The 25,096-nt window shown below is 40.7% G+C and overlaps 1 protein-coding gene across 3 annotated transcripts in view; it reads right to left on the bottom strand.

The window, feature by feature from the left end:
- The window catches only part of KCNQ4 (potassium voltage-gated channel subfamily Q member 4), a 358,115-nt gene that overhangs the window by 58,949 nt on the left and 274,070 nt on the right, over positions 1-25,096 (bottom strand). For all 3 annotated transcript variants that reach the window (XM_069756988.1, XM_069756989.1, XM_069756986.1), the window contains exons 3-4: positions 11,768-11,894; positions 3,633-3,808 (exon numbers count right to left, since the gene is read on the bottom strand). In XM_069756988.1, the coding sequence (XP_069613089.1) occupies positions 3,633-3,808; positions 11,768-11,894 (303 nt within the window). The remainder of the gene's footprint in view (positions 1-3,632; positions 3,809-11,767; positions 11,895-25,096) is intronic.

The following is a 25,096-nucleotide window of genomic DNA, read 5'->3' as shown; positions in this document are numbered from 1 at the left end:
TATGGATGAGGTTGGGATTAGGGTTAGGGGTGTGTTGGGGTTAGGGTTGGAGCTAGAATTGGGGGGTTTCCACTGTTTAGGTACATCAGGGGGTCTCCAAACACGACAGCCAATTTTGCGCTCAAAAAGTCAAATGGTGCTCCCTCCCTTCTGAGCTCTGCCGTGCACCCAAACAGTGGGTTACCCCCACATATGGGGCATCAGCATACTCGGGATAAATTGGACAACAACTTCTGGGGTCCAATTTCTCTTGTTACCCTTGTGAAAATAAAAACTTGGGGGCTACAAAATCTTTTTTGTGAAAAAAATAATATTTGTTATTTTCACGACTCTGCATTCTAAACTTCTGTGAAGCACTTGGGCATTCAAAGTTCTCACCACACATCTAGATAAGTTCCTTGGGGGGTCTAGTTTCCAAAATGGGGTCACTTGTGGGGGGTTACTACAGTTTAGGTACATCAGGGGCTCTGCAATCGCAACATAATGCCCACAGACCATTCTATCAAAGTCTGCATTCCAAAAAGGCGCTCCTTCCCTTCCGAGCTCTGCCGTGCGCCCAAACAGTGGTTTACCCCCACATATGGCGCATCAGCATACTCGGGATAAATTGGACAACAACTATTGCAGTCCAATTTCTCCTGTTACCCTTGTGAAAATAAAAACTTGGGGGCTACAATATCTTTTTTGTGGAAAAAAAAATATTTTTTATTTTCACGACTCTGCATTCTAAACTTCTGTGAAGCACTTGGGCATTCAAAGTTCTCACCACACATCTAGATAAGTTCCTTGGGGGGTCTAGTTTCCAAAATGGGGTCACTTGTGGAGGGTTTCTACTGGTTAGGTACATCAGGGGCTCTGCAAACGCAACATAATACCCGCAGACCATTCTATCAAAGTCTGCATTCCAAAACGGCGCTCCTTCCTTCCGAGCTCTGCCGTGCGCCCAAACAGTGGTTTACCCCCACATATGGGGTACCAGCATACTCAGGACAAATTGGACAACAACTTTTGGGGTCCAATTTCTCTTGTTACCCTTGTGAAAATAAAAATTTGGTTGCTAAAAAATCTTTTTTGTGGAAAAAAAAAAATATTTTTTATTTTCACGGCTCTGCATTATAAACTTCTGTGAAGCACTTGGGCATTCAAGGTTCTCACCACACATCTAGATAAGTTCCATGGGGGGTCTAGTTTCCAAAATGGGGTCACTTGTGGGGGATTTCTACTGTTTAGGCACATCAGGGGCTCTCCAAACGCGACATGGCGTCCAATCTCAATTCCAGCCAATTCTACATTGAAAAAGTAAAACGGCACTCCTTCTCTTCCAAGCTCTGCAGTGCGCCCTAACAGTTGTTTACCCCCACATATTGGGTATCAGCGTACTCAGGAGAAATTGCTCAACAACTTTTGTGGTCTAATTTCTCCTGTTAGCCTTGTGAAAATAAGAATTTGTGGGCGAAAAGATCATTTTTGTGTAAACAAAAGCGATTTTTTATTTTCACGGCTCTACGTTATAAACTTCTGTGAAGCACTTGGGGGTTCAAAGTGCTCACCACACATCTAGATAAGTTCCTTAAGGGGTCTAGTTTCCAAAATGCTGTCACTTGTGGGGAGTTTCCACTGTTTAGGTACATCAGGGGCTCTCTAAATGTGACATGGTGTCCGATCTCAATTCCAGCCAATTCTGCATTGAAAAAGTCAAACGGCGCTCCTTCACTTCTAAGTTCTGCGGTGCGCCCTAACAGTGGTTTACCCCCACATATGGGGTATTGGCGTATTCAGGAGAAATTGCATTACAAAATTTATGGTTACATTTCTGTTTTTACACTTGTGAAAATAAAAAAAATAGTTCTGAATTAAAATGTTTGCAAAAAAAAGTTAAATGTTCATTTTTTCCTTCCACATTGTTTCAGTTCCTGTGAAGCACGTAAAGGGTTAATAAACTTCTTGAATGTGGTTTTGAGAACCTTGAGGGGTGTAGTTTTTAGAATGGTGTCACACTTGGTGATTTTCTATCATATAGACCCCTCAAAATGACTTCAAATGTGATGTGGTCCCTAAAAAAAAAAGGTGTTGTAAAAATGAGAAATTGCTGGTCAACTTTTAACCCTTATAACTCCCTAACAAAAAAAAATTTTGTTTCCAAAATTGTGCTGATGTAAAGTAGACATGTGGGAAATGTTATTTATTAACTATTTTTCATGACATATCTCTCTGATTTAAGGGCATAAAAATACAAAGTTTGAAAATTGCAAAATTTTAAAAATTTTCGCCATATTTCCGTTTTTTTCATAAATAATCGCAAGTAATATCGAAGAAATGTTACCACTAACATGAAGTACAATATGTCACGAAAAAACAATCTCAGAATCAGCGGGATCCGTTGAAGCATTCCAGAGTTATAACCTCATAAAGTGACAGTGGTCAGAATTGCAAAAATTGGCCTGGTCATTAAGTACCAAATTGGCTCTGTCACTAAGGGGTTAACACTGTGTCAAAAACACAGCGTTTTACAGTTCTAGCAAAGTGGATGCCATTTCCAGGTATCTCATGCCCACTGTGGTTTTTGTTATTTGGGGTAAACTGAACCGTAACAGCGTAAACTGTCTCTCTACAGTATATTGTTTACCATTTTATAGATGTGGCGATGCAAAATATGTTTTTTTCCTTTATTTTTAATGGGTGAAAAGGCATGTGGTTTACTTTTTCTATATTTTTTAAACTTTTTTTATTATTGAATTTTATTGTCCCCATAGATGACTTGAAAATGCGATAATTTCACGGTTTATATCATATGCTGCAATACCGCAGTACTGCAGTAATTAGGAAAAATCATGGTCTCCTATGGAGCTTAGTATTTGGTTGAGCTTCACAGGAGAACCAAGATGGCAGCCATGGAGGTCTTCAACAGGCCCCTGGGTGCCATGGCAATATATCAATACCCAACAAGCTTGTAGTGTGTGTGTGTGTGTGTGTGGGGGGGGGGGGTGATGAGAGTCTGCATGTACTGGTAAATCCTCCATTTGAATACAACTGTCATAGATTATCAGCGGCATCCGAATGGCTAACAGTCAGGGCTGTTAGTCAGAGATGATGGCTATAAACTATGTGCGGAGGGAGCTCCTCTCCTGGACCTTCTTTACCCAAGCCCAGGACTTCATTCGCGTTCTAGGAAGGAGTTAAAGGCTCGTCAAAAAAAAAGAAAAAAATCATCAAAACAGTGTAAAAAGCTATACCCTTTTACAAAATTGCACCAAAAGTCACATATATTTTAGAAGTGCTTTTTGGATGAGGAGTCTTCAGCCAGAAAAATATACGGTATCTATAAAGCACTTCTTGTCAATATACGGTACCCTAAGTCCGTGTTCACGCAATGTTACCAATGCATTTTAAAAATACTTGCTGTAAAAATGCAGCGATTTTACAGTGTTTTTAGAAAAAAAAAAAACACACACACAGATAGCATTATGTGAATATGACCCTTAGTGTGGGCAAGTCAATTAGCTTAACCTGTCAACCTGTACTAGAAAGCAAAACTCAGATACCCAGAGCCTTTCATTTCTTCTATATGTGGTTATCTAATATAATCTATATTAGCAAATTGCTACTTCAGTTAATCTGTACAAGGCCATTACCTTACTGTGGGCATAGACCACTGAGCCCAACAATTTCCAGGTACCTCCCCTTCGGTCCATGCGCACCATACGCAAGATCTGCAGAAATCTCATACTGCGCAGGGCTGAAGTTGCAAAGATGTTACCTTGTGTCCCAGCTGCGATCACTGCCAGTGATGCTATTAAGACTATAAAATCTACAGTTTGAAACAAAAAAATAATATCAATTACTTGCTCTTATATCACATGAGAAGCATTGTTGCAGTTTGCTACACAATATTAAAGTACTTTTCACAGTACACAAATCACTGAAAAGGTGCCCAGTCTAGTATCCCACATCTGACTTGGTCTCGGCTCCTATTAGTACTGTTATTCTACTAAGTCTGGGGTCACACTTGCAAGTTCAATGCGAGAAACTCGCACATCAACTCCCGGCACTGCCACCGGCACTCGGGAACGGAGCATTCAGCTGTATAGAAATACATGCAGCGGCACACTCTGGTCCCGAGTGCCGGCGGCAGTGCCGGGTATTGATGCGAGAGACTCGCCTGAGTTTCTCATATTGAACAAGCAAGTGTGACCCCGGCCTAAAACTGACAAAAGTCGCCAAAGCAGACCAACTTTTCTACAGGTCTTTGGCCTTCGGTTAGCACCGGTCATACCTGGTAGTATCAGTCACAGAGGGGAGGCCACAAATGCTCCAGGACTGCGACCAAACCTTCCAGGGGGTTCAACTGTTGCAGCTTTATTTCAGATACTAAAGTGCTAAAGTATCATTTAGATACCCCGGCGCAGCGTCAAAGTTTGCTTTACAATTTTTGTCAACTACGGCCTTACCTATATTTTTTGCGTGAATGACCATAGCGTGCTGTGTAATGAAGGTTCATGTGAGTTGAAGTGACAAATACTAGTATGAGCGCCTGAAATGTGCCACGTGGCAATAAGACGTTCTGCTTACAGTTTCTTGCTTCACTTCGTACTCTGCCAGCTACAAAAAATAGAATTATGGGACTATACAATTCTGCATTACTGGGGCACTGACATTTAATTCGTTAATGCCTATTATTATCAGGCAGAACACAGGCCTGGTGTCACAACATTGCTGCTACTCACATTTAGCTAATCAGGAAACCTCAGAGACAAAATGCCAGGCAGGCACAGAAATACCACATCAAAGGGCACCGCTCACAAGACTGGCACCTACACAGTGCATTTTACCTTCATGCATCATATATGAAAAGCTCAACTGTAACTTTTCATTAAATATGTATGTCGTTACTAACACCTGCAGATTAAACTAGGTCACACACAAATGTGAAATACCGAATTCCAGTTGGCTTCTCTGCAGATTTGCTGCATTAGCCACATAGATGGTCACAGGGATATTGCGTTTGCTTATGCTTGGATCAACTAAAAGGAATGGTAGTTGTCGGTTAAAGAAAACTTTTCACTGGATATTTTTTATTTAAAGTGAGCGCATCCTCCAATTGGCACTGATTCTGTAACAGTTTAGCGCCTGCATTCCAAAGTTATACCTCCCCATAATAAAGATGCAAATTTTCCCCCAAACCAGCTGTGTATACAGGACAGAAAAGTCTGTAAACTGAAGGGCGTAACAGTGCACTGAGCCCTTGGCCACACCAAGGGTGCACTCAGCACTCCTTATTTGCATACAAAATACATATTTGCCAATTAAACTACTAAAAGCTATACTAAAGCTATAATTACTATAGAGGCCAAGTCTCCTGCATACCTCCACAGAAGTGCTTTAGATAGCGTTTCCATTGTAGCAAACTCCCTTTAAGTGCACTGGGTAGACAGAACACTTAACTAGCTTCTGCCTCCTCACGTTGTTTCCCCGCTTAGTACTAGCCTCTTTAGCGTGACTGATAGCTCAATGTCTGATATTCTTACCTAATGTAACACAAACAGTGGGCAATCAATTAAGCTGAAGAGGAAGGTGCTGGGCAGGGAAACAACTTCAGGATGGAAAGGCCTGAAAAGTGCTCTGTCACACTCAGAGCACTTAACACCTCCTATGAAAACGCTTATTTCTCAAGAGCAGCAACAGATAAAATATATCAAGTTGATAAAGATCTGCATATCTATGTGCAGTTTGCAGTTTGGCGGGATTCATCTTACTGCCAGATTTCCTTTCCTTTTCCTTTTATATCCTCGCATTGTTTTATTTTGTAATTTTCTTTTTCTTCTTGTGCTGTTCAGTATGACAATAAGCTAAGCACAACTGTACATTCTGCACAAGCTGGCCAGGACTCCGATACCATACATGCAGACATATACTTAATTGGGACACTGTAGGATCATTTCCGGCACATATACTGTACATGTGATCATTTGTACCAAAGAGATGAATATAGAACTTGTTTGGTGATTTAGGTAGAAATAGTTCCTGTGCAGGACTTCAGAATATATAAATGTTTAACACTTGTCTAGACTATTTATCCAAGCCATAAAATTGTAGATTGCAGCAAGTTAAGGCTATTCATCCCATACAAGTATTGACTGCGCGCTATAGAAAAGGACAGAGTCAATGAATGTGAAAAGATTTCAGTTGTTCAGTTCACCACACCGCTTACCATGCCGAACGCAATAACTAAAAATGCTGCCTTCAGCATATTTAATGTGTGGTGTGAGACCATGTGAATAGCCCTTTGGGGACAAATGATCCCCATTTCATTGCGCACATCACAGTGAAGGACAAAGAACTAAACACGATGCACCTTTGTGACCTCCAGTAAATGTGTTTTTGTATTAAGCCTTTTATTGATTATGCAAGTCAGTTCAATACATAATTCATAGTCATTTTTATATTTCCCAAAGACTAGAACGGTGCACACAGGAGCTTACTCACTAAGGGATAAATCTTCGCAACTTGATTCATTTCTAACCGTAAAATTTTCACTTCCAAAGTTTTGGATTTTTGAAGTCTCCAGTGAATCCCACTTGACCTCAAGGGCCAAAAACATAGGTAGAGATGGTGCTCCTAAATAGGCCCCCTGCACTTCATGGCTCCCTGGTATGGAAGTACTTTTCATGGCATTTTCATCAGTGTTTGTAATCCCAAAACCTGGAGTCAAAACCTCTGCCGTCCCGTGTCTCATACGCTACAGAAAACTTTAGGATTGCTTTTACCATTGTATGGGATCATTATTATTTATTAGGAAGCACAAAAGTGAGCAACTGTATTATATGGGGTCACAAAGGGGGTCAATATTACTATATTGTGGTATAATAGGAGGCATTATTCCTGTACAGGCACAAAGGAATATGTTTAATCACTTCTTCATTAAATGTCTATAACTCCTATAGAGCCGTAAATGTAATTGCTCAGTAAAGCTTCATTCACACAGGAGACTTTGGATCTCACGCGATTAAACATTTATCAGATTTCCTACCCAGTTGCACCACGCTGAGCAGTTATAATCGCAAGCAAACTATGACTACATTTTTATATTAACGGTCAAAATATATCAGGAATGGGTTACAGAGCCATTTGTTAGGTTCTAGGATTGTAAAGAGAGACATTATTTCTCTCCTGGTACAACACCAAATATTTCCAGGAGTTCTTGGCTTGGGCAAAATATTTATTTATTGGGCTTGCTTATATAGCGCTAACATAGTCTGCCGCGCGGCACAGACATTGTCATTGTCCCCATTGGTGCGCAAAATCTAAATTCCCAATCAAGCACAGTGGAATGTAAAAGTTTGTGCACCCCTGGTCAAAATTACTGTTATTGTGAACAGTTAAGCACGTTGAAGATTAAATGATCTCTAAAAGGTCTAAAAGGTAAAGATGACACATTTCCTTTGTTAGGCACAAAATATATATATTTTTACCTTTTACATTTTAAAAATCGCAAAAAAGGAAAATGGGCCGGTGGCGTTACAATCCCGCCACTCACTGTGTCCTAGGAACGCAGCGGGTGACAGTTCAGCTACCCTGTGGATAGTGGGGGCTTGCCGCTCTATAGTATGTAGGGGTTTGCTAGGCAGTCAGTTCTGTGTGTGACAGCTCAGCCATACTATAGTATGCAGGGGTGTGCTGGGCTGTCAGTATTGTTATAGGATTGCCCAGCAGTTCAATATGGCCACACCTGCTGTGATTCCTCCAGATGTCGCTCTTTCAGGGTGATTGCCTGGCTATTTAGCTGGCTGATAGTGGTTAGAAAATTGCCAATCATAGCTTTAGCTTGCTGATGTTTGTGCCTTTCTGTAATGCTTTATTATTTTGATCTTTTGCTGCCCTACCTTGGACCTTGCCTTTGACCATCCGTTTGTCTAGCCCCTTTGTTTCCATCCACTACCTCCCTGGAATTCTGACCTCAGACTGAGAATTGTTTAGTCTTTTGTCTTGCACTTCTGTTTGTGACGAAGTCTCTTGGGATTTGACCACGGACCTGCCTCATGAGAAGTAACATTCACCAGGTGGGATTTGAACCCAGCTCTCCTAAATACTGAGCCACTTTTCTGGCCTCAACAAGCCCAATAGTACACTCCTCCTGTATGGCTTAAACTTCTCCAAATGCAGAAGGCTTCTAGTCTCAGATATAAGAATGTAGCATGGAGGAAATTGCTGGCACACAAGCATCTAAATAATGACTTGCTTAGATATTTTTCCATTTGTGCCTGTACTGAAAATATTTCTATAAATGAATGATTATTCTGCGTCTGAGGTTAGCACCATACTTGTCATGTGACAATAGGCTTTAGACCAAATTATTTATGTTTCTTGTTGCAACTTGCTGTCACATAGCAATTGAAGAGCTGCAGATTTGACTGTATAGAAATTGAAAAATCATTAGCGATTTAATTGTTTAAAACGTCTGGGAAAAAAAGATGCCCCAAAAAACGCTGTAAAACATTAACCCCTTCATTTTCCGTTTTTTTTTCCCTTCCCTTCTTCCAATAGCCACATTTTTTTTATTTTTCTGTTTACCTAACTGTATGAGGGCTTGTTTTTTTGTGGGGCGTGTTGTACTTTTGATTGACACTATGTGAAGCACTGGAAAGTGGGTAAAAATATTCCAAGAGAGTTGAAATTACAAAAATGTGCAATTCCACAGTTGTGTTTTGGGATTTTTATTTACCATGTTGATTATATGGTAAAACTGACCTTGGCAATATGATTCTCCATGTCATTACAATTTCGCGGATAAGAAAAATGAACAGTTTTCTTTTTTTAAGCAGTGAAAAAAATTAGGAAATATTTAACCCCTTAACCCCAGGAGCTTTGTTTGGTTTTGCGTTTTCGTTTTTCACTCCCCTCCTTCCCAGAGCCATAACTTTTTTTATTTTTCCGTCAGTATGGCCATGTGAGGGCTTGTTTTTTGCGGGGCAAGTTGTACTTTTGAACGACACCATTGGTTTTACCATGTTGTGTACTAGAAAACGGGAAAAAAATTACAAGTGCTGTGAAATTGCAAAAAAGTGCAATCCCACACTTGTTCTTTGTTTGGCTTTTTTGCTATGTTCACTAAATGCTAAATCTGACCTGTCATTATGATTCTCCATGTCATTACAAGTTCATAGACACCAAACATGTCTAGGTTATTTTTTATCTATCTTTTTCAGATTAGTCTATGTTTTTGCGGGTGGGTGGTTCCGCTTATATATCTGCTGCAGGTTTCCCTAGAGTGTGAGCGCCACAGGTGTCCTTCTGTGTTTTGATTATTTTTTATCTAAGTGGTGAAAAAAAATTCCAAACTCTGTTAGGAAAAAAAAATTGCTCCATTTTCCGATACCCGTAGCGTCTCCATTTTTGGTGATCTCAAGCTGGGTGAGGGGTTATTTTTTGCGTGCCGAGCTGACATTTTTAATTATACCATTTTGGTGCAGATACATTCTTTTGATCGCCTGTTATTGCATTTTAATGCAATGTTGCAGTGACCAAAAAGCGTAATTTGGGCGTTTTTACTTTTTTTCTCCCTATGTCGTTTAGCGATCAGGTTAATCCTTTTTTTTATTGATAGATCCGGCGATTCTGAACGCGGCGATTCCAAATATGTGGTAGGTTTGATTTTTTTTTAATGTTTTATTTTGATTGGTGCAAAAGGGGGGTGATTCGAACTTTTATTTTTTCTATATTTCTAAAACATTTTTCTTTAACTTTTGGCATGCTTCAATAGTCTCCATAGGAAACTAGAAGCTTCCACAACTCGATCGGCTCTGCTACATAGAGGCGAGAGATCAGTTCGCCTCTACATAGCAGAATTTCTCACTTGCTATGAGCGCCGGCCACTGGGTGCGCTCACAGCAAGCCGGCACTGACAGTTGTCTCCAGGAGACCTCAGGTTGTCATACCAACACACTGACCCGCGATCACATGACGGGTTCACCGATGTGCGTATTTCCAGCCGGATGGCCGGAAGCGCGATATAAATGCCGCTGTCAAGGTATGAAAGCGGCATTTAACTGGTTAATATCCGTGGGTGGATATGATTCCACCCGCGGGTATTGTGGGCTCATGTCAGCTGTTCAAAACAGCTGACTTGTCCCCGGAAAGACGTGGACTTACCGCCGGAGCCCACATCGAAGAGAGGAAGTCCGACATCGGCATAAATGTACTCCTGATGTCAGTAAGGGGTTAACAATAATGTAAGACAAAATGTTTACTTTTCTCAACATTTTCCGAAACCGGGAAAGTTTTCATTTATCGGGATCTGGGGCTGAGTGAGGGCTTATTTTTTGCACCTTGAGCTGATTTTAGTACTGCTACAATTTGGAGGTAGATACGAAGTTTTAATCACTTTTTATTGCAATGTTGCAGAAGCCAAAAAAACGTAATTCTGGTGTTTCAATTTTCTTTCGTTATACCGTACACCGATCAAATTAATTATAATTTATTTTTATATTTTGATAGATCATACATTTCTGAATACAGCGATACCAAATATGTCTATTTCTTTATTATTTTTTAATTGCATTATTTTTAATAAGGCAAAAGGGGGGTGACTTGAACTTTTGCATTTTTACCATATTTCTACAAAAAAAAATGTTTTACTGCATTTGTTAGTCTCCTCTGGGGACTTGATGCTGCAATCATCCGATAGCTTGTACTATACATATCAGTGTATCAGCACCGCTATGTATAGTGAAAATCATGGTCTCCAATGAACGCTTGCTAAACGCTGGCTTTCATAGGAGAATTGTCATGACAAGCTTGGAGGTCTTCAGCAGACTTCTGGCTGTAATGTCGACCCATTGGCAGTGGCACCCGGTGATTATGTCACAGGTGTGCTGATGGATGCGTGGAATGACGCGCCCCTGGCTGACGCACATTAAATATGGGAACATTAGGAAGATATTGATCTAATGTGTATGGAGGGCTTAGCTGGTAAAACACCATGTTTTGTATGCAGTTTTACAACCTTTTTCTCTCTTTTTTATTTTTGGTGCTATTTCTCCATACTTTTTTTTCCTACATAGAAGCTTATGGGAAAACATCACATAAAAAAAGCCAAAAATTGGTAAAAATCCACAAAAAACCCCCAAAATTCCACATAACATTTTGTTTGTGGTAAAGCGAGATGTACCAGACATTACAAAAACTTTTGATCATTTAGGATCCTGAGGATATCCGTGAAACTTCTAATGGTGACAATACTGGCTGCCACCCAGCTTTCTGAAACGGGTATCAGGCAGGCTGAACAGAATTTTTGTGCGTGGTATTCACAGTGTTTACCTGTGGGATAGACGATAAGGACACTGCTTTGTGGTACTGTGCTCTCACAGTACAAAGACGTTGTGACGCTTATTGTTTAAAATTTGCTGATCAGCCTTTTTCTCTTACACAATCCATCTATTAGCCATGAGAATGCTCGCTCTGCAATATCTTCCATTACACCACATCTCCATGTTCTCCAACACAACTACAATGGGAGACAAAACTCATTCTGCAGCTGTTCTGCTGACGGGGAAGATGGAGAGAGGAAAAAGTCTTTGTTCCTTAGGGATTATAACATCTGGAGCCATGCAAAAGAAGAATGGAAAGGTACAAATCTGCAACTTCTGTGAAACAGGTATCAAGAGTACATAAAATTCCCTAACCAGTATTATATCAGATACATTGCAGGATAAAAACCTAAAAGGACATGATCTGATTTCTGTAGGTTAAAGGGTAATACTGAGCTTCTTACCGATAACACAGAAAGGTTTCCTCCCAAATCTCAGACGTCCTTTCCATCCTCTGTAACGACAGCAACACCCGGCAGACCAAATTCGGATCACATACTCCATGCCAAACACCACAATCATCACAAATTCCTGATGAAAATATAATGTAAATGTTAAATAACAGAACTATTGTTGCAATATCAGGTCCTATTATTCGCATGTTTAGAAGATATACCGTAACGGTCACAATTCTTTCACTGTCATGCATATAAGGATGAATTCAATAGGCAGACATAAGCTGCTGCTAGACTCTTCTTATCAATGTGACAAAACAGGCATCCGATCCCGGTAGATCCTTGTATTTCAGCCAAAAATCTGTTAGAATGTTAGAAAGACTGTCAAAATAAGAACAACCCACCTAAAAAAATATTTTTTTATGAAAAGTTTTGAGATTAAAGTGGTTGTACGGCTAAGTGCAAATTGCTGAATGCTAACAGTGTGTAAAAAAGAGAGTGTTAGGCTATATTCACACTTTGCGGTTTTTACCGCGGAACCACCGCGATTTTGATGCTGCGGGTCCGCAGCAGTTTCCATAGCGTTTACAGTAACATGTAAACCCTATGGAAACCGCAAACCGCTGTGCACATGCTGCGGGAAAAACCGCGCGGGAACGCAGCGGTTTACAACATGTCACTTCTTTGTGCAGAATCGCTGCGATTCTGCACCCATAGGAATACATTGAACCGCTTACTTCCCGCATGGGGCTGTGCCCACGTTGCGGGAAGTAAGCGGATAATGTGCGGTTCCTACCCGGGGTGGAGGAGAGGAGACTCTCCTCCAGGCCCTGGGAACCATATTTGGGGTTAAAAAATAAAAAATCATGTTATACTCACCCTCTGAAGCCTTCAGCGCTGCACGCGGCCGTCCGGTCAGAGTTGCTGTGCGACCAGGACCTGCGGTGACGTCGCGGTCACATGACCGTGACGTCACGAAGGGTCCTTCTCGCACAGCATCTTTGGAACCGGACCGCCGGGTGTAGCGTCGAGGAGATCGGGACGTCAGAGGGTGAGTATAACCAATTTTTGTTATTTTTAACATTACTATTGATACTGCATATTGCTGCATATGCAGCATCAATAGTATAGGCGGAAACCCGCAGCGGAAAACGCGGAACAAACCGCGATAAATCTGCAGGGAGAACCGCAGTAGAAACCACCGGAGACTAGACGGAGGTGGACATGACTTGGGGATGGGTGGACTGAGAACTCCTGCAGCCTTTGTTTGTATTGCAGTGTAGATTTTAAACAAGAGTGTTGTTGCTTTAAGAGGAAGGAGTTTAGATGTTTGTGCCTGGTGTATTACTGTGAGGAGGGTGGGGCTTATATAGGGGAGGCAACTCTGGCTCTCCCTCTTTCTCTCACACGATGGACAGGAGGAAACATGTCTGCAGTCTCAGGGAGTATAATACTGGGGTTATCACCTCACATTATAGCTCATAGGAGCACATTCACTTCACACATCATATATTAGTGTAGTATCAGCTCCTACATCATATATGGGATCAATTTTTCCTCAGAAATTCATGTAGCCGCCATGTTCCCTCATGTGTACCTCCCTGCAGACATGGCTGATATACTACTCCACATTCATCATGTATTAGTGTAGTCTCAGCTCTTACATCTTATTTGGGAGCAATATTACCTCAGAGATTCATGTAACTGCCATGTTCCTTCATGGGTCTGTTACAAGTTGCCTCACACACTGCAGAGACAGCTCCTGTGTGACCTCCTCACAGACATGGCTGTTGTGTCTTATTTCTGCTGTATTGTGCAGAGTCTTCATGAGTTTTGTGTATCTGTGTGATGGGTCAGAGCATTGGCACATACAGTGTCTGCTATTGGGAGCGTGGAGCTGGACAGTTACAGGGACTAGTCACTGGTGAGAGGGAGCAGTAAAGGGATGCTATATATATATACCTTATATATATATGAGGGTAAGAGGCTGCACTTCTTGTCTGTGCATTGCATGCTGCTGTCTGCTGATTCCCCTCTTCCCATTTATGGAGTCTGGTGACCTGCATGTGACCTCATCTCTGCTGCAGTACAGTCTGATGATGCTGGGTGATAACCAGGTTACTCTCACTATCTATATGTGATATATGGGAAAAGGCTCCATCTCTGCGCAGCATGCTTATCATGTATACAGACTTTGAGTACATGTTAGATCCTGGGTCTCCAGGTTATTTTCCTTGCTGCACATATAATCTGTACATGACTTCCAAATCCGTGCTTTATTTCTGGAGATAAGGCAGCCTTTAGTCCTATTATGTTGCATGCTGTCCTGCCTGATATATCCACCCCTTTTTCTGTATATACTTATGGCTGCAGGCAGCTTATCACAAGCCTGAAGCCTGAGTGGATTACCTGGAGCCTTACTATATATATTTTATCAGGTGTCAATAATTATTCGGGGAGTAATTCAGCACATGGTGGGGTGGTTAGTGGGCACTAATAACTCAGCACATGGCGGGGGCAGTGAGTGGGCACTAATAACTCTGCACATGGCGGTATGGTGAGTGGGCACTAATAACTCAGCACATGGCGGGCAGTGAGTGGGCACTAATAACTCAGCACATGGCGGGCAGTGAGTGGGCACTCCTAGTGTGATGCTGCACCTTGCTCTGGAGAACACATCATGGGCCCAGTTTTCAGCCCTGTCTCTCGTCTATTGTATGTAGGTAGTGTGACTGACTGGGGACACAGACCTTGCCATTTTCTGCACATACACTTATGGCTGCAGGCAGCTTATACTAGATCTACATATTATATTTTCTTATGATGTATGTGCAGCTGGTGGTTAGAGAGCCTGTCTGTAACTGCTGTAGAGGAGCAGGCGGCTTCTTTATTGTTACAGCATATAACAGCATTGCCCATCATCGAATGTATCTGACCTTATGATGGGACATTTTCCAGGATCAACCTGTAATATACCTTGGTTGTAAACTTACATGGTGTTTTCATCTTCACTTATCCCACATCTTGTGCAGTTAGGGGGGGGGGGGGGGGAGGGGTCCTTGAAGTTGGTTATAAATTGGTCTGGGGGATCCATTGGGATATGGATTCCTCTTTTTGGAATTTAATTTGGTTCTTGATCTGGTGAATGGTAGAGGGGATTTTCAGCAAGGGTTTGTTGAATCCTCAGGAAGTTCAAGTGAACATTGGAACCCTGTGGTTATGGTGCTCCCGAGCTAGTGGGGTAACGGCTGGGAGTAATTGTTGGTACATTTTATGTTCACTTTTTGTTTGGTAATCACCAGATCTTATGAGCTTCAAGGACTCCTCCCAGTATGTTAATGTTCTTTATGCTTTGATGTTTTATTGTATGCTGTTTTTAATTCTTATATTGTCCCCTTCATATATTTGCAGGAATGGTGTATATCCACTGAGTGCTAAATTTTATATTACCTAAGATGGTGGATAGCACAGACTAAGTGGATTACCTGGAGCCGGGCAGTTGGGGGGTTCCTTGAAGTTCGTTACAAATTGGTCTGGGGGATCCATTGGGATATGGATTCTTCCTTTTGGTATTAAATATGGTTCTGATCTGGTGAAATGTGGAGGGGAGTTTCGGCAAAGGTTTGTCGGATCCTCAGGAAGTTCAAGTGAACATTGGAACCCTGTGGTTATGGTGCTCCCGAGCCAGTGGGGTAACGGCTGGGAGTAATTGTTGGTACATTTTATGTTCACTTTATGCTTGGTAATCTCCAGATCTTATGAGCTTCAAGGACTCCTCCCAGCTAGCTAAGGTTATTTATGCTTTGTTGGGTTATTGTATGTTTGTATTAATAAAGGTGTGTATTAAAAAAAAAAAAAAAAGCACTTATTTGTTTCTTTTTTAGTGGGTCCTTGAAGCTAATTATAATTTGGTCAGTAGGGGTAACCATCTCAGGTATGGACCCTCTGTTTAGGGGGGGGTGTTCATCATAGTATCACCCCTTGTGTGGAGGAGTAAACATCTCGGGTGTGGCCCCTGGATGGAGGGGTGTACATCATAGTATGACCCCGTGGAATGGAGATGTAACCATCTTTGGTATGGCCCCCTGGTGTGGAGGAGTGACCATCACGGTATGGCCCCCTGGTCTCCAGAAGCATTTATATCTTACAAGACCCTGTTAGGGTAAAGTCCCTGTGGTCATGGCAATCATATTCTACATGCATACAAATTGGGTTATATGCCTGGGGTGTTGGACGAGGTCCTGAATAGTACCTGGACAGGTCATATGCCTGGGGTGTTGGACTATGTTCTGAATAGCACCTGGACAGGTTATATGCCTGGGGTATTGGACTGACGTCCTGAATAGCACCTGGACAGGTCATATGCCTGGGATGTTGGACTGATGTCCTGAATAGCACCTGGACAGGTTATATGCCTGGGGTGTTGGACTGACGTCCTGAATAGCACCTGGACAGGTCATATGCCTGGTGTGTTGGACGAGGTCCTGAATAGTACCTGTGACTTGAGAATGCTGAGGCACTGATTTTGACTGTTTATATTGACCAACTCCTATTTCTTTCAAGGTTGTTGTCTGGAGAATGCAGTAATCTGGAGCATCAAACTGAAGAGCAATGTACCTAATATGGATGCCCTGGAGTCAGTGGGAGTGACTAAGAGAAAAGTAATAAAATGCATCCCGATGCCCTTTAGCCAGTGGGAGCGGCTAGGGGTGAAGACATCAAGTGCATTGACACGAAGGGCAATGTGCCTATTCCCAATGCCTTTGTCCCAGTTGGAGAAGGTTAATGGTATATGTTATCAAGTGCCTGTAAAGCAATTAACAATGGCGTGGCAAGGTTATTAATAATGTCTTTGTAGACTTTTCTGCAATAGGCTTATTTCATTTACCATGTCCAAATATTGCAGAAATTATTTAAATTATTTAATGATCGGTTATAATGTCGATTTTATATTGTGTATGGCTTTTAATTACTCCTTGTTTATAGTATCTTTCTCTTTATATACACTCATCACTTTTTGGGTAGTAATAGTAAGTGGGTTTAAGAATTGGTTACTGCACAGCCCTGCTACTGTATGTAATGGTGGTTTCTTGAACTGAAATCTGTGAATTAGTGAGTTATTAGAGCTGGCTACAATACATGCAGTATAATAGTTTTTGAGGCATCACAGATGTCATTATACAGGTAGTCAGACTGTGGCTACCCCTTTGTTATGGTTTAGTTTCTGCATTCCCTATTATAGGATCCACATTGCAGGGTGTTTAGCGGCTGTTATTTTGCTGTAGTTACCATATTATCGATCATAATTTGGTAGTGTTGCATTGTTAAAATTAATCTGTTGCAGTCCTGGAATTTTGTTCCTTATATGCACAGTCTTTCCATAGCATGCAGATCTGGTTGATGACTTTATTAGGCATGGGTGATGGGGGTCGAGTCCATTCAAGGTGTCAAATGGCCTCGCTGGTGGCGGTTTAGGAGTCAGGTGGAAGTTGCAGACAAGTTAAGGTGGACTCATTTTAACTAATAGAGGATGTAAAACCTCATGGTGGTGAGCAGGCTCGGCTTTGGTGGCCAGCCTCAAGGACGTTGTAATGGTAACATCAATCAGGGGCGGGCACAGTGGTTAAGCACAGGGTGAGGATAATAGGGTCATTGGTGCCCTGAAAGTTTACTGGCTCTGCTTGAATGGCAAGCCAGTGCGTGCCGCCCCTTTATGGCTGTCTGTCCTGGTGCTGTATGTCAGACAGCTGGGGATATCGCAGTACTTGTGAATCCCAATGTACTAGCACTCCACCTGACTCCTACTGTGATTATTTAATCCTGTGATTTGAATAAAAGCTGTGGCCATTTTGACAACCAAAATAATGTGTTTTGTGTATTTATTTTAGTACCTAGGTTTACAGTAGTTATGGTGGTTTTAAGAAGGAGTGGGGTCCATCCCATATCCAAAAGTCAAGAAACCACCGGAGACTAGACGGAGGTGGACATGACTTGGGGATGGGTGGACTGAGAACTCCTGCAGCCTTTGTTTGTATCGCAGTGTAGATTTTAAACAAGAGTGATGTTGCTTTAAGAGGAAGGAGTTTAGATGTTTGTGCCTGGTGTATTACTGTGAGGAGGGTGGGGCTTATATAGGGGAGGCAACTCTGGCTCTCCCTCTTTCTCTCACACGATGGACAGGAGGAAACATTACCCGCCCTCCCGCCCTGTTTATAATCTCTGTCCTTACACTTTTTAATTATTGCTTGTATAATGATAAATGCTTTATTGTATTTTTGAATTTGTCATTGTATATCTTGTACCAGGTTCAATTGTATATTGGCTATAAAGAGTTATTATTTGTGGCAACCTTCTAAGCCCAAGGGAAGGGCAATCCTTCAGCCATGGTTCCCTGGAGGTTTCCTCCACAGGGGTTTTTTCCTCTCCTGAGCGCTGTAGGATGACTCTTTGTGAGTCGGGGGTTTGCCAAGTTTAGTCCCATTAATGCTTTTGCAGGGACTCCTAATTTTTAAGTTTGCAAAAATGATTTAATTATAAAAAAAAAAAAGTGTCAAATGAGACTTGGAATTTATAACCCGTCACGGCTTTGCGGTTTAGGAGTCAGGTGGAAGTTGCAGACAAGTTAAGGTGGACTCATTTTAACTAATAGAGGATGTAAAACCTCATGGTGGTGAGCAGGCTCGGCTTTGGTGGCCAGCCTCAAGGACGTTGTAATGGTAACATCAATCAGGGGCGGGCACAGTGGTTAAGCACAGGGTGAGGATAATAGGGTCATTGGTGCCCTGAAAGTTTACTGGCTCTGCTTGAATGGCAAGCCAGTGCGTGCCGCCCCTTTATGGCTGTCTGTCCTGGTGCTGTATGTCAGACAGCTGGGGATATCGCAGTACTTGTGAATCCCAATGTACTAGCACTCCACCTGACTCCTACTGTGATTATTTAATCCTGTGATTTGAATAAAAGCTGTGGCCATTTTGACAACCAAAATAATGTGTTTTGTGTATTTATTTTAGTACCTAGGTTTACAGTAGTTATGGTGGTTTTAAGAAGGAGTGGGGTCCATCCCATATCCAAAAGTCATGTTTTGCCCTGCAGATTTATCAAATCCGCTGCGGGAGAACCCGCAGAAGGACAACGCAAAGTGTGAACATAGCCTCAGGATTCAGCTTTGCTAGCAGATTCGACCCATGACTGCGATATGCATACTAGTGGTCATGTGCGGATTAGGTACGCATTCATTCCTTTCAATGGTCTGTTGGGAGAATATTGAATTAAGTAGTCCAGCATGCCTAGCTGGTGAAAAGTAGGCTTAAAAAAGAACTGCTGTTAGAAATGCATTGCCTGTGTGAGACTGCAAGTAATCGTGATGTCATGCCTTCTGCGCATATGAAATAATGAGGATTTGGATCTTTTTACTAACCAAACGTGCCGAGCTACTTTATTCTGTTTAAAAAGAATCACAAAACACGGAGGCGAGCACAAGTGCAGATGTGGTGTGCCGATTACATTCCTCTAATTAAGGGAATATTCTAGCGAGAAAAGTGGATCAGAAGCTACATGCAGTACTTGCCGTCATGTGATGAACCACTTGAATGAGTCCTAACAGTGTGTAATATAAATACTGTATACTGTATACTGCTTGCCGAAAATTTGGCTTGGCTAGACAAGCCCTTTAAAGCAAACTATAGATGAAACGATACTTTATTAAAGTGAATAAAAAGTCTGATCTTTTTTGGATTGTGTAGTAATTAGTAACTGATAATTTTAGGGGCGTAGTAATAAGCAGCTTATTTTTTTGGATAATAAACAGCGTGACATTCACAATTACTGATTGATGAAAGGTCTATGATTCTTTTCTTTTATGACTAATTTTCAGAAGACAATGTACGGTAATACATATGGGATAATTTCAGTGTGAATTGTAACTTTCTTTTTTTTTTCAGTTTGGGATTAAAAAAGCAAAAAAGTAACACCAGAAGGTATCTGATCCAGACACAGGCGTCCTACTTGTCAGTGTGCTTTGTGTTGGGCTCTGAGGCTGTCATACCCTGTCTATCTCCAGCTCCTTGGAGATCTCATTTTCTATGTAAGCTCTGCCACCAATGATCTTCTGAGAGAAGCAAACTGGTGAAAAGAAGAATTTCCGTTGTGAAGACTTTTCTATTCAGGTTGTATCGCTGTTTTTTATCCCAATAGTTTTTATCTTGCAATCACTTTCTATGCAGCACCCTAGAGACATTTCATGCAGATCTCAGAGTGAGGCTTGTTGTCTGCGGTGACAATGAGTCCACCGTAAGAACATATCACCATTACTAATAAGTGGTAAGAATAGGATTTAGTTATAAACAAATGACAGAAACCTACGGTAAATATTGTGAGTTTAATTTACAACATCAGGAGATACAATCAATTTATCAATATTTATCAATAGTGACAGAACTTTAGCCATTATCTAAAGCTGACTATATACCTTAGAAACAGAACCCAGGATAAAAACAAAATGAATAAATACCCTGCAGTAAGTAAAGAAGTAAATAGCAATAGCACACGTAAATAACATTGGGTACTTAGTTGACACTGTTTTGATAAAAAAGCGTAAAAGCCACCCTACTGCGACAAGGTATACCCACTCAGGATGGTCCTATCTCTAAAGTAAAACCTATGTACCCTATATTATTTACATGTACTATTACTATTTACCACATAGAAAGGTTTTACTTTAGAGATAGGACTATCCAGAGTGAGTACAAATGCCAACAATGCAGACGAGCTGAAGGCTGCTATCAAAGCAACCTGAGCTTCCATAACACCTCAAGAGTGCTACAGGCTGATCGCCTCCATGACACGCCGCATTGATGCAGTACTTGATGCAAATGGAGCCCTGACCAAGTATTGAGTGCATTTACTGAAAATACATTTCAATCCCTTCTTTCCATTTTATCCTTTTACCCTTTTCTTTCCCCCCCTTCCCCTTTTACAGATGTTTAAAATGTTCAATAAAAAGATTGAAAAAGAAAATACATTTCAGTAGGCCAACATTTCGGATCTTAAAATCATTTTTCAAGCTGGTGTTATAAAGTATTCTAATTTACTGAGATAATGACTTGTGGGTTTTCATTGACTGTAAGCCATAATCATCAACATTAACAGAAATAAACACTCTGTTTGTAATGACTCTGTGTATGAGTTTCACTTTTTGTATTGAAGAACTGAAATAAATTAACTTTTTGATGATATTCTAATTTTGTGAGAAACACCTATATGTACCCATCTACCCAAGAGGCATTTGATATACTGAAAATTAATGACACAGAAGCCACATATGGCACTTAAATGCATTTGCATGTGTGTCCTAGCTATTGGCAGCTGCATGTACAACTGTGTACTAGTGGCACTAGTCAAGACCAGATTAATGAAAGCTAACACCAGAGTAAGTCATAGCAATTGGTCATATCTTAAATAATCTTGCTTTATTGCTTATCTTTCCCAAACAATTCTAGAATGTTGTAAGCAGGCATACATAAGCTCACTTTCAGATTGTCTCAGTTGACTTGTTAGGCCAAAGCAACTTCGCAGACATTGGTGCTAGCTATAAAACATTAAGAAATATTTACAGGACACAGGTTTAGGAACTAAAACTAAAACAATGTGTTCCTGTGCTTGTAATCTAATACCGTATATCAATCCAAAAGCAAACTTCCATTATATAATCATTAACTGTGAATTGTATCATGTCTTCTTGATCATACCGCTGTACAATGTGAGACACTACATACCATTCCTCGCAATCCCCTTTCGTCAGATCCCTCTAACCTCTTTGCAGCCTATATAGATTTCTTTTGTATCTAAACAATAACTATTTGGCTCAGACACTCAACTGGAATGTTCCTTTGTAATTTTCTTTCGTTATTATAGTTTTAGAATTTGCAATTTACAAATACTTTGTCTCAGCACAATCTCGTGCAGCTTTTTAACGTAATTGTAGTTTGCAAAAACTATGTTCCCGAGAGTTTTCACCAAACTCAGGTTTGTGGAACAGAAATACTTTTTTTCCAGTCTGAAGGTTGAAGCTGCAAGAACCTGATGAAGATAACACATTAGGTGTAAAAATGTATTTCTGTCACATGTGAATGTTTATAGGTAAATAAAGGGTTTATTGTGGATATGGTCCGCGCTGCTGAATGATTAAAGGTCCAAACTTGTTTCACATAAAGGATGATGGTTTAATCAACGAGTTTCAAAGTCTAAATGACTTCTTCATCAGGAAAATACCACATAGATCATGTGAATGTTTGCCATATAAATGATCAACATCATTTAATATTGAACAATATGAAAAGTGTCTGAATTACTCCTGTTCGGTGAAAAAATGTCTTAATCCTATTGTTCATGTGTATTCTGATTTATATCTCTTAGGTAAAAACTTTAATAAGGGTCAAAATAGCTTTGCCAGAGTGATAACATCATAAGGTCATGTCCTCCTGTCTTAACCGAAAAAATGACTATTTGTCGGAATATCAGGATAGTCTGTGTTATGACGGACAAGTAAGTGAAACTGATCCCATTATTTCAATCTATTGATCTAACAGTTCAGGGTGGGTCTGGTTTCCTAAACATCAGCAATGTGTCCAATGCTATCTCTAGCACCTTTCCACAAACAAGACAACTGCTTTTAATCAAAGGAGAGACACAAGGACTTCTTAATTTAGACTTTGCCTCCGGAGTGAGTAGTCCTGACGTCAGCCATTTGGGACAGAGAAAAGGGGGGGCTGGAAGTAGAATACAAATTATACTACACGGGATTGTGTAGAGTAATACAGCAAAGATTAATAAAAAGAAGAACGTCAAAGAGAAAAATGCCAACTATATTGAACTGAAGGACGATACCAGACAAGCCATAACAGGGATATTCAGTTACTAAAACAAGGCCACCTTTACATCTCTCCCAGACTAGTCTTTTCAGTGAAAAAAAGTTTACAAACATGTTGGCCCTCAGGTCATTGAGTTTGAGGTTCAATGAGTAGGATTCAATTTTGATTCTTAGATGTGTTTAAATTACGTATACACTATCGTTATGAGATGTCAAATGATCTCCCACTGTCAACGCCACTCCTCATTCTCACTTTCAAGAGAATCTGTCAGCACGATTTTGTGATGTAGAGTAAAGACATGGGTGTAATGGCACTGTAGCTCAGAATGAAGGAATAACTTTGGTAAAGAAATCTGCTTTGTGGTTCACCTTTAATCACCATTTGAAGTTTTCCTCTAAATAGATTTCAGTGTGCAGGGCTGGACTGTACCCGGGGTCTACTTTGTGCCTGTGATTTCCCGTCATTTCAAATAGAGGATGAAGGTGACTTAAAAGCAGTGATGGGCCCGGGAACTGCAGACAGGGAGCAGACCCCGGGTACAGCCCGGCCCCTGTACACCAAAATCTAATTAGCAGAAAACTTCAAATCCACAAAGCGGATTTCTTCACCAAAGTATTTATTAAATCAGCATTAGAGTCATTACAGCTATGTCTTTACATTACAAAATTGTGCTGACACTTTCTCTTTAAGCCAGTCCCCTTCTCTGTCACGGCTGATACATAGGCAAAAAAAGCATCTGGCTTAGCTATTAAAATGACCCAGTCAGTAAGCGATTTTCATTCTCATCACCATCACTTCTCAACATCGAAGAGGAGAGGAGCTGCAGGGCATTGGTGGAGATTTGATATCGAAGAATACAAAATTGTATATAATTACGGTACATTTTAAGGGGTGTTCTCAAGTTCTGAAATTGCTTTGATTATTTAGCCAGCATGAAAATAAGCAAGTTTGCAACTGACTTGACTTTTTGGATCTGCTGTCATTCTCCTGTCATGACAGCATTTAGCTTTCATAGATTCCATGGAGCTTCATCATTAGACCCTGGCCTAGAGTGTGCAGTAATTATATTCCAGGCAGTGGTTAACTCTTAACAACCCATTGAGTTCTCTCCAGACCAGTGATTTGTATACATCAGTTAGCTGCTTACCTCCCTCCTCCTTCCTATCATCTTCTGAAGAGATGCAATTATAAATCACCAGCCTCACAGCTTTCAGTGCAGGTTTCCTAATGGCGCTGCTGCCCTGAGCTGTGTGCTTGTTCAAATGACCAGTTATCTCTATGTGTCAATGCAGTGATAGCAATGTAGACTCCAGAACAAACCACTGATTATTGAATATAAAACTGATAGCAGAACTTGTATGAAATAGCAGAACTTGTATAAAATATGAAACTGATAGCAGAACTTGTGCTGAGCTTTATAGTTCTACTAATACTACAATTCTATTATTCACCAGAGCTGTCACTTAAAGAGCTCTAGCCAGAAACCAGAAAGTAAGGAGACCGAATATCTCTGAAATGCTGAAGAGACAACTTGAAAATACCCATTTAAGACAAATCTAACAAATTTTTTAGTTGAACAAATCTATTAATAATTAATGCTTAAGTAGCACTTTGTAATTTGGCTCAAAATCGTCATATATGCCTTCTGCATTTCAACTGAGCCTTTTTCTCTGGTTTTTAGCATCAATAGTTATAAATGCAACCTTGGAATGGCCGGTAAGTGAATACGTCTATAATATATAGACTTTGCCAGAGTCACTGGCAAAGTGGTAGAAGGGAGATATGGGTCCTACCTAAAAAGTAGGTAGGAGTATTTAAAACAAGAAAATGATAAGGGTGCCCATACTTATGCACCTGTCAAATTGTGTTTGAATGCAGATTGCACATTTTCTGTTAGTACAATAAACCTCATTTCAAGGCAGAAACATTACTGTGTCCAACAGTAATTAGATATATGAAACTGAAATAGCTGTTGCAAAAAAAAACCCAATTTTCACAAAACATTAAGCTTAAGATTAATGGGGGTGCCCAAACTTTTTCATACAACTGTATATACACACATATACACAGTTCTGCTCAAAAGTTTACATACCCCACAGAATTTTTGCTTTCCTGGCATTTTTTCAGAGAATATGAATGATAGCACCAAACCTTTTTCTCCACTCATGGTTAGTGGTTGGGTGAAGCCATTTTGTTGTCAAATTACTGTGTTTTCTCTTTTTAAATCACAATGACAACCCAAAAAATCGAAATGACCCTGATCAAAACTTTACATACCCCATTTCTTAATACCGTGTATTGCCCCCCCCCAACATCAATGACAGCTTGAAGTAAATTGTGGTAGTTGTTGATGTGGTTCTTTATTTTCTCAGATGGTAAAGCTGCCCACTCTTTTTGGCAAAAAGCCTCCAGTTCCTGTAAATTCCTGGGCTGTCTAGCATGAACTGCGCGCTTGAGATCTCCCCAGAGT

This window comes from Ranitomeya imitator, chromosome 3 (assembly GCF_032444005.1).
Source record: "Ranitomeya imitator isolate aRanImi1 chromosome 3, aRanImi1.pri, whole genome shotgun sequence".
Classification (NCBI taxonomy): domain Eukaryota; kingdom Metazoa; phylum Chordata; class Amphibia; order Anura; family Dendrobatidae; genus Ranitomeya; species Ranitomeya imitator.
This window is presented reverse-complemented; position numbering and strand designations above follow the sequence as displayed.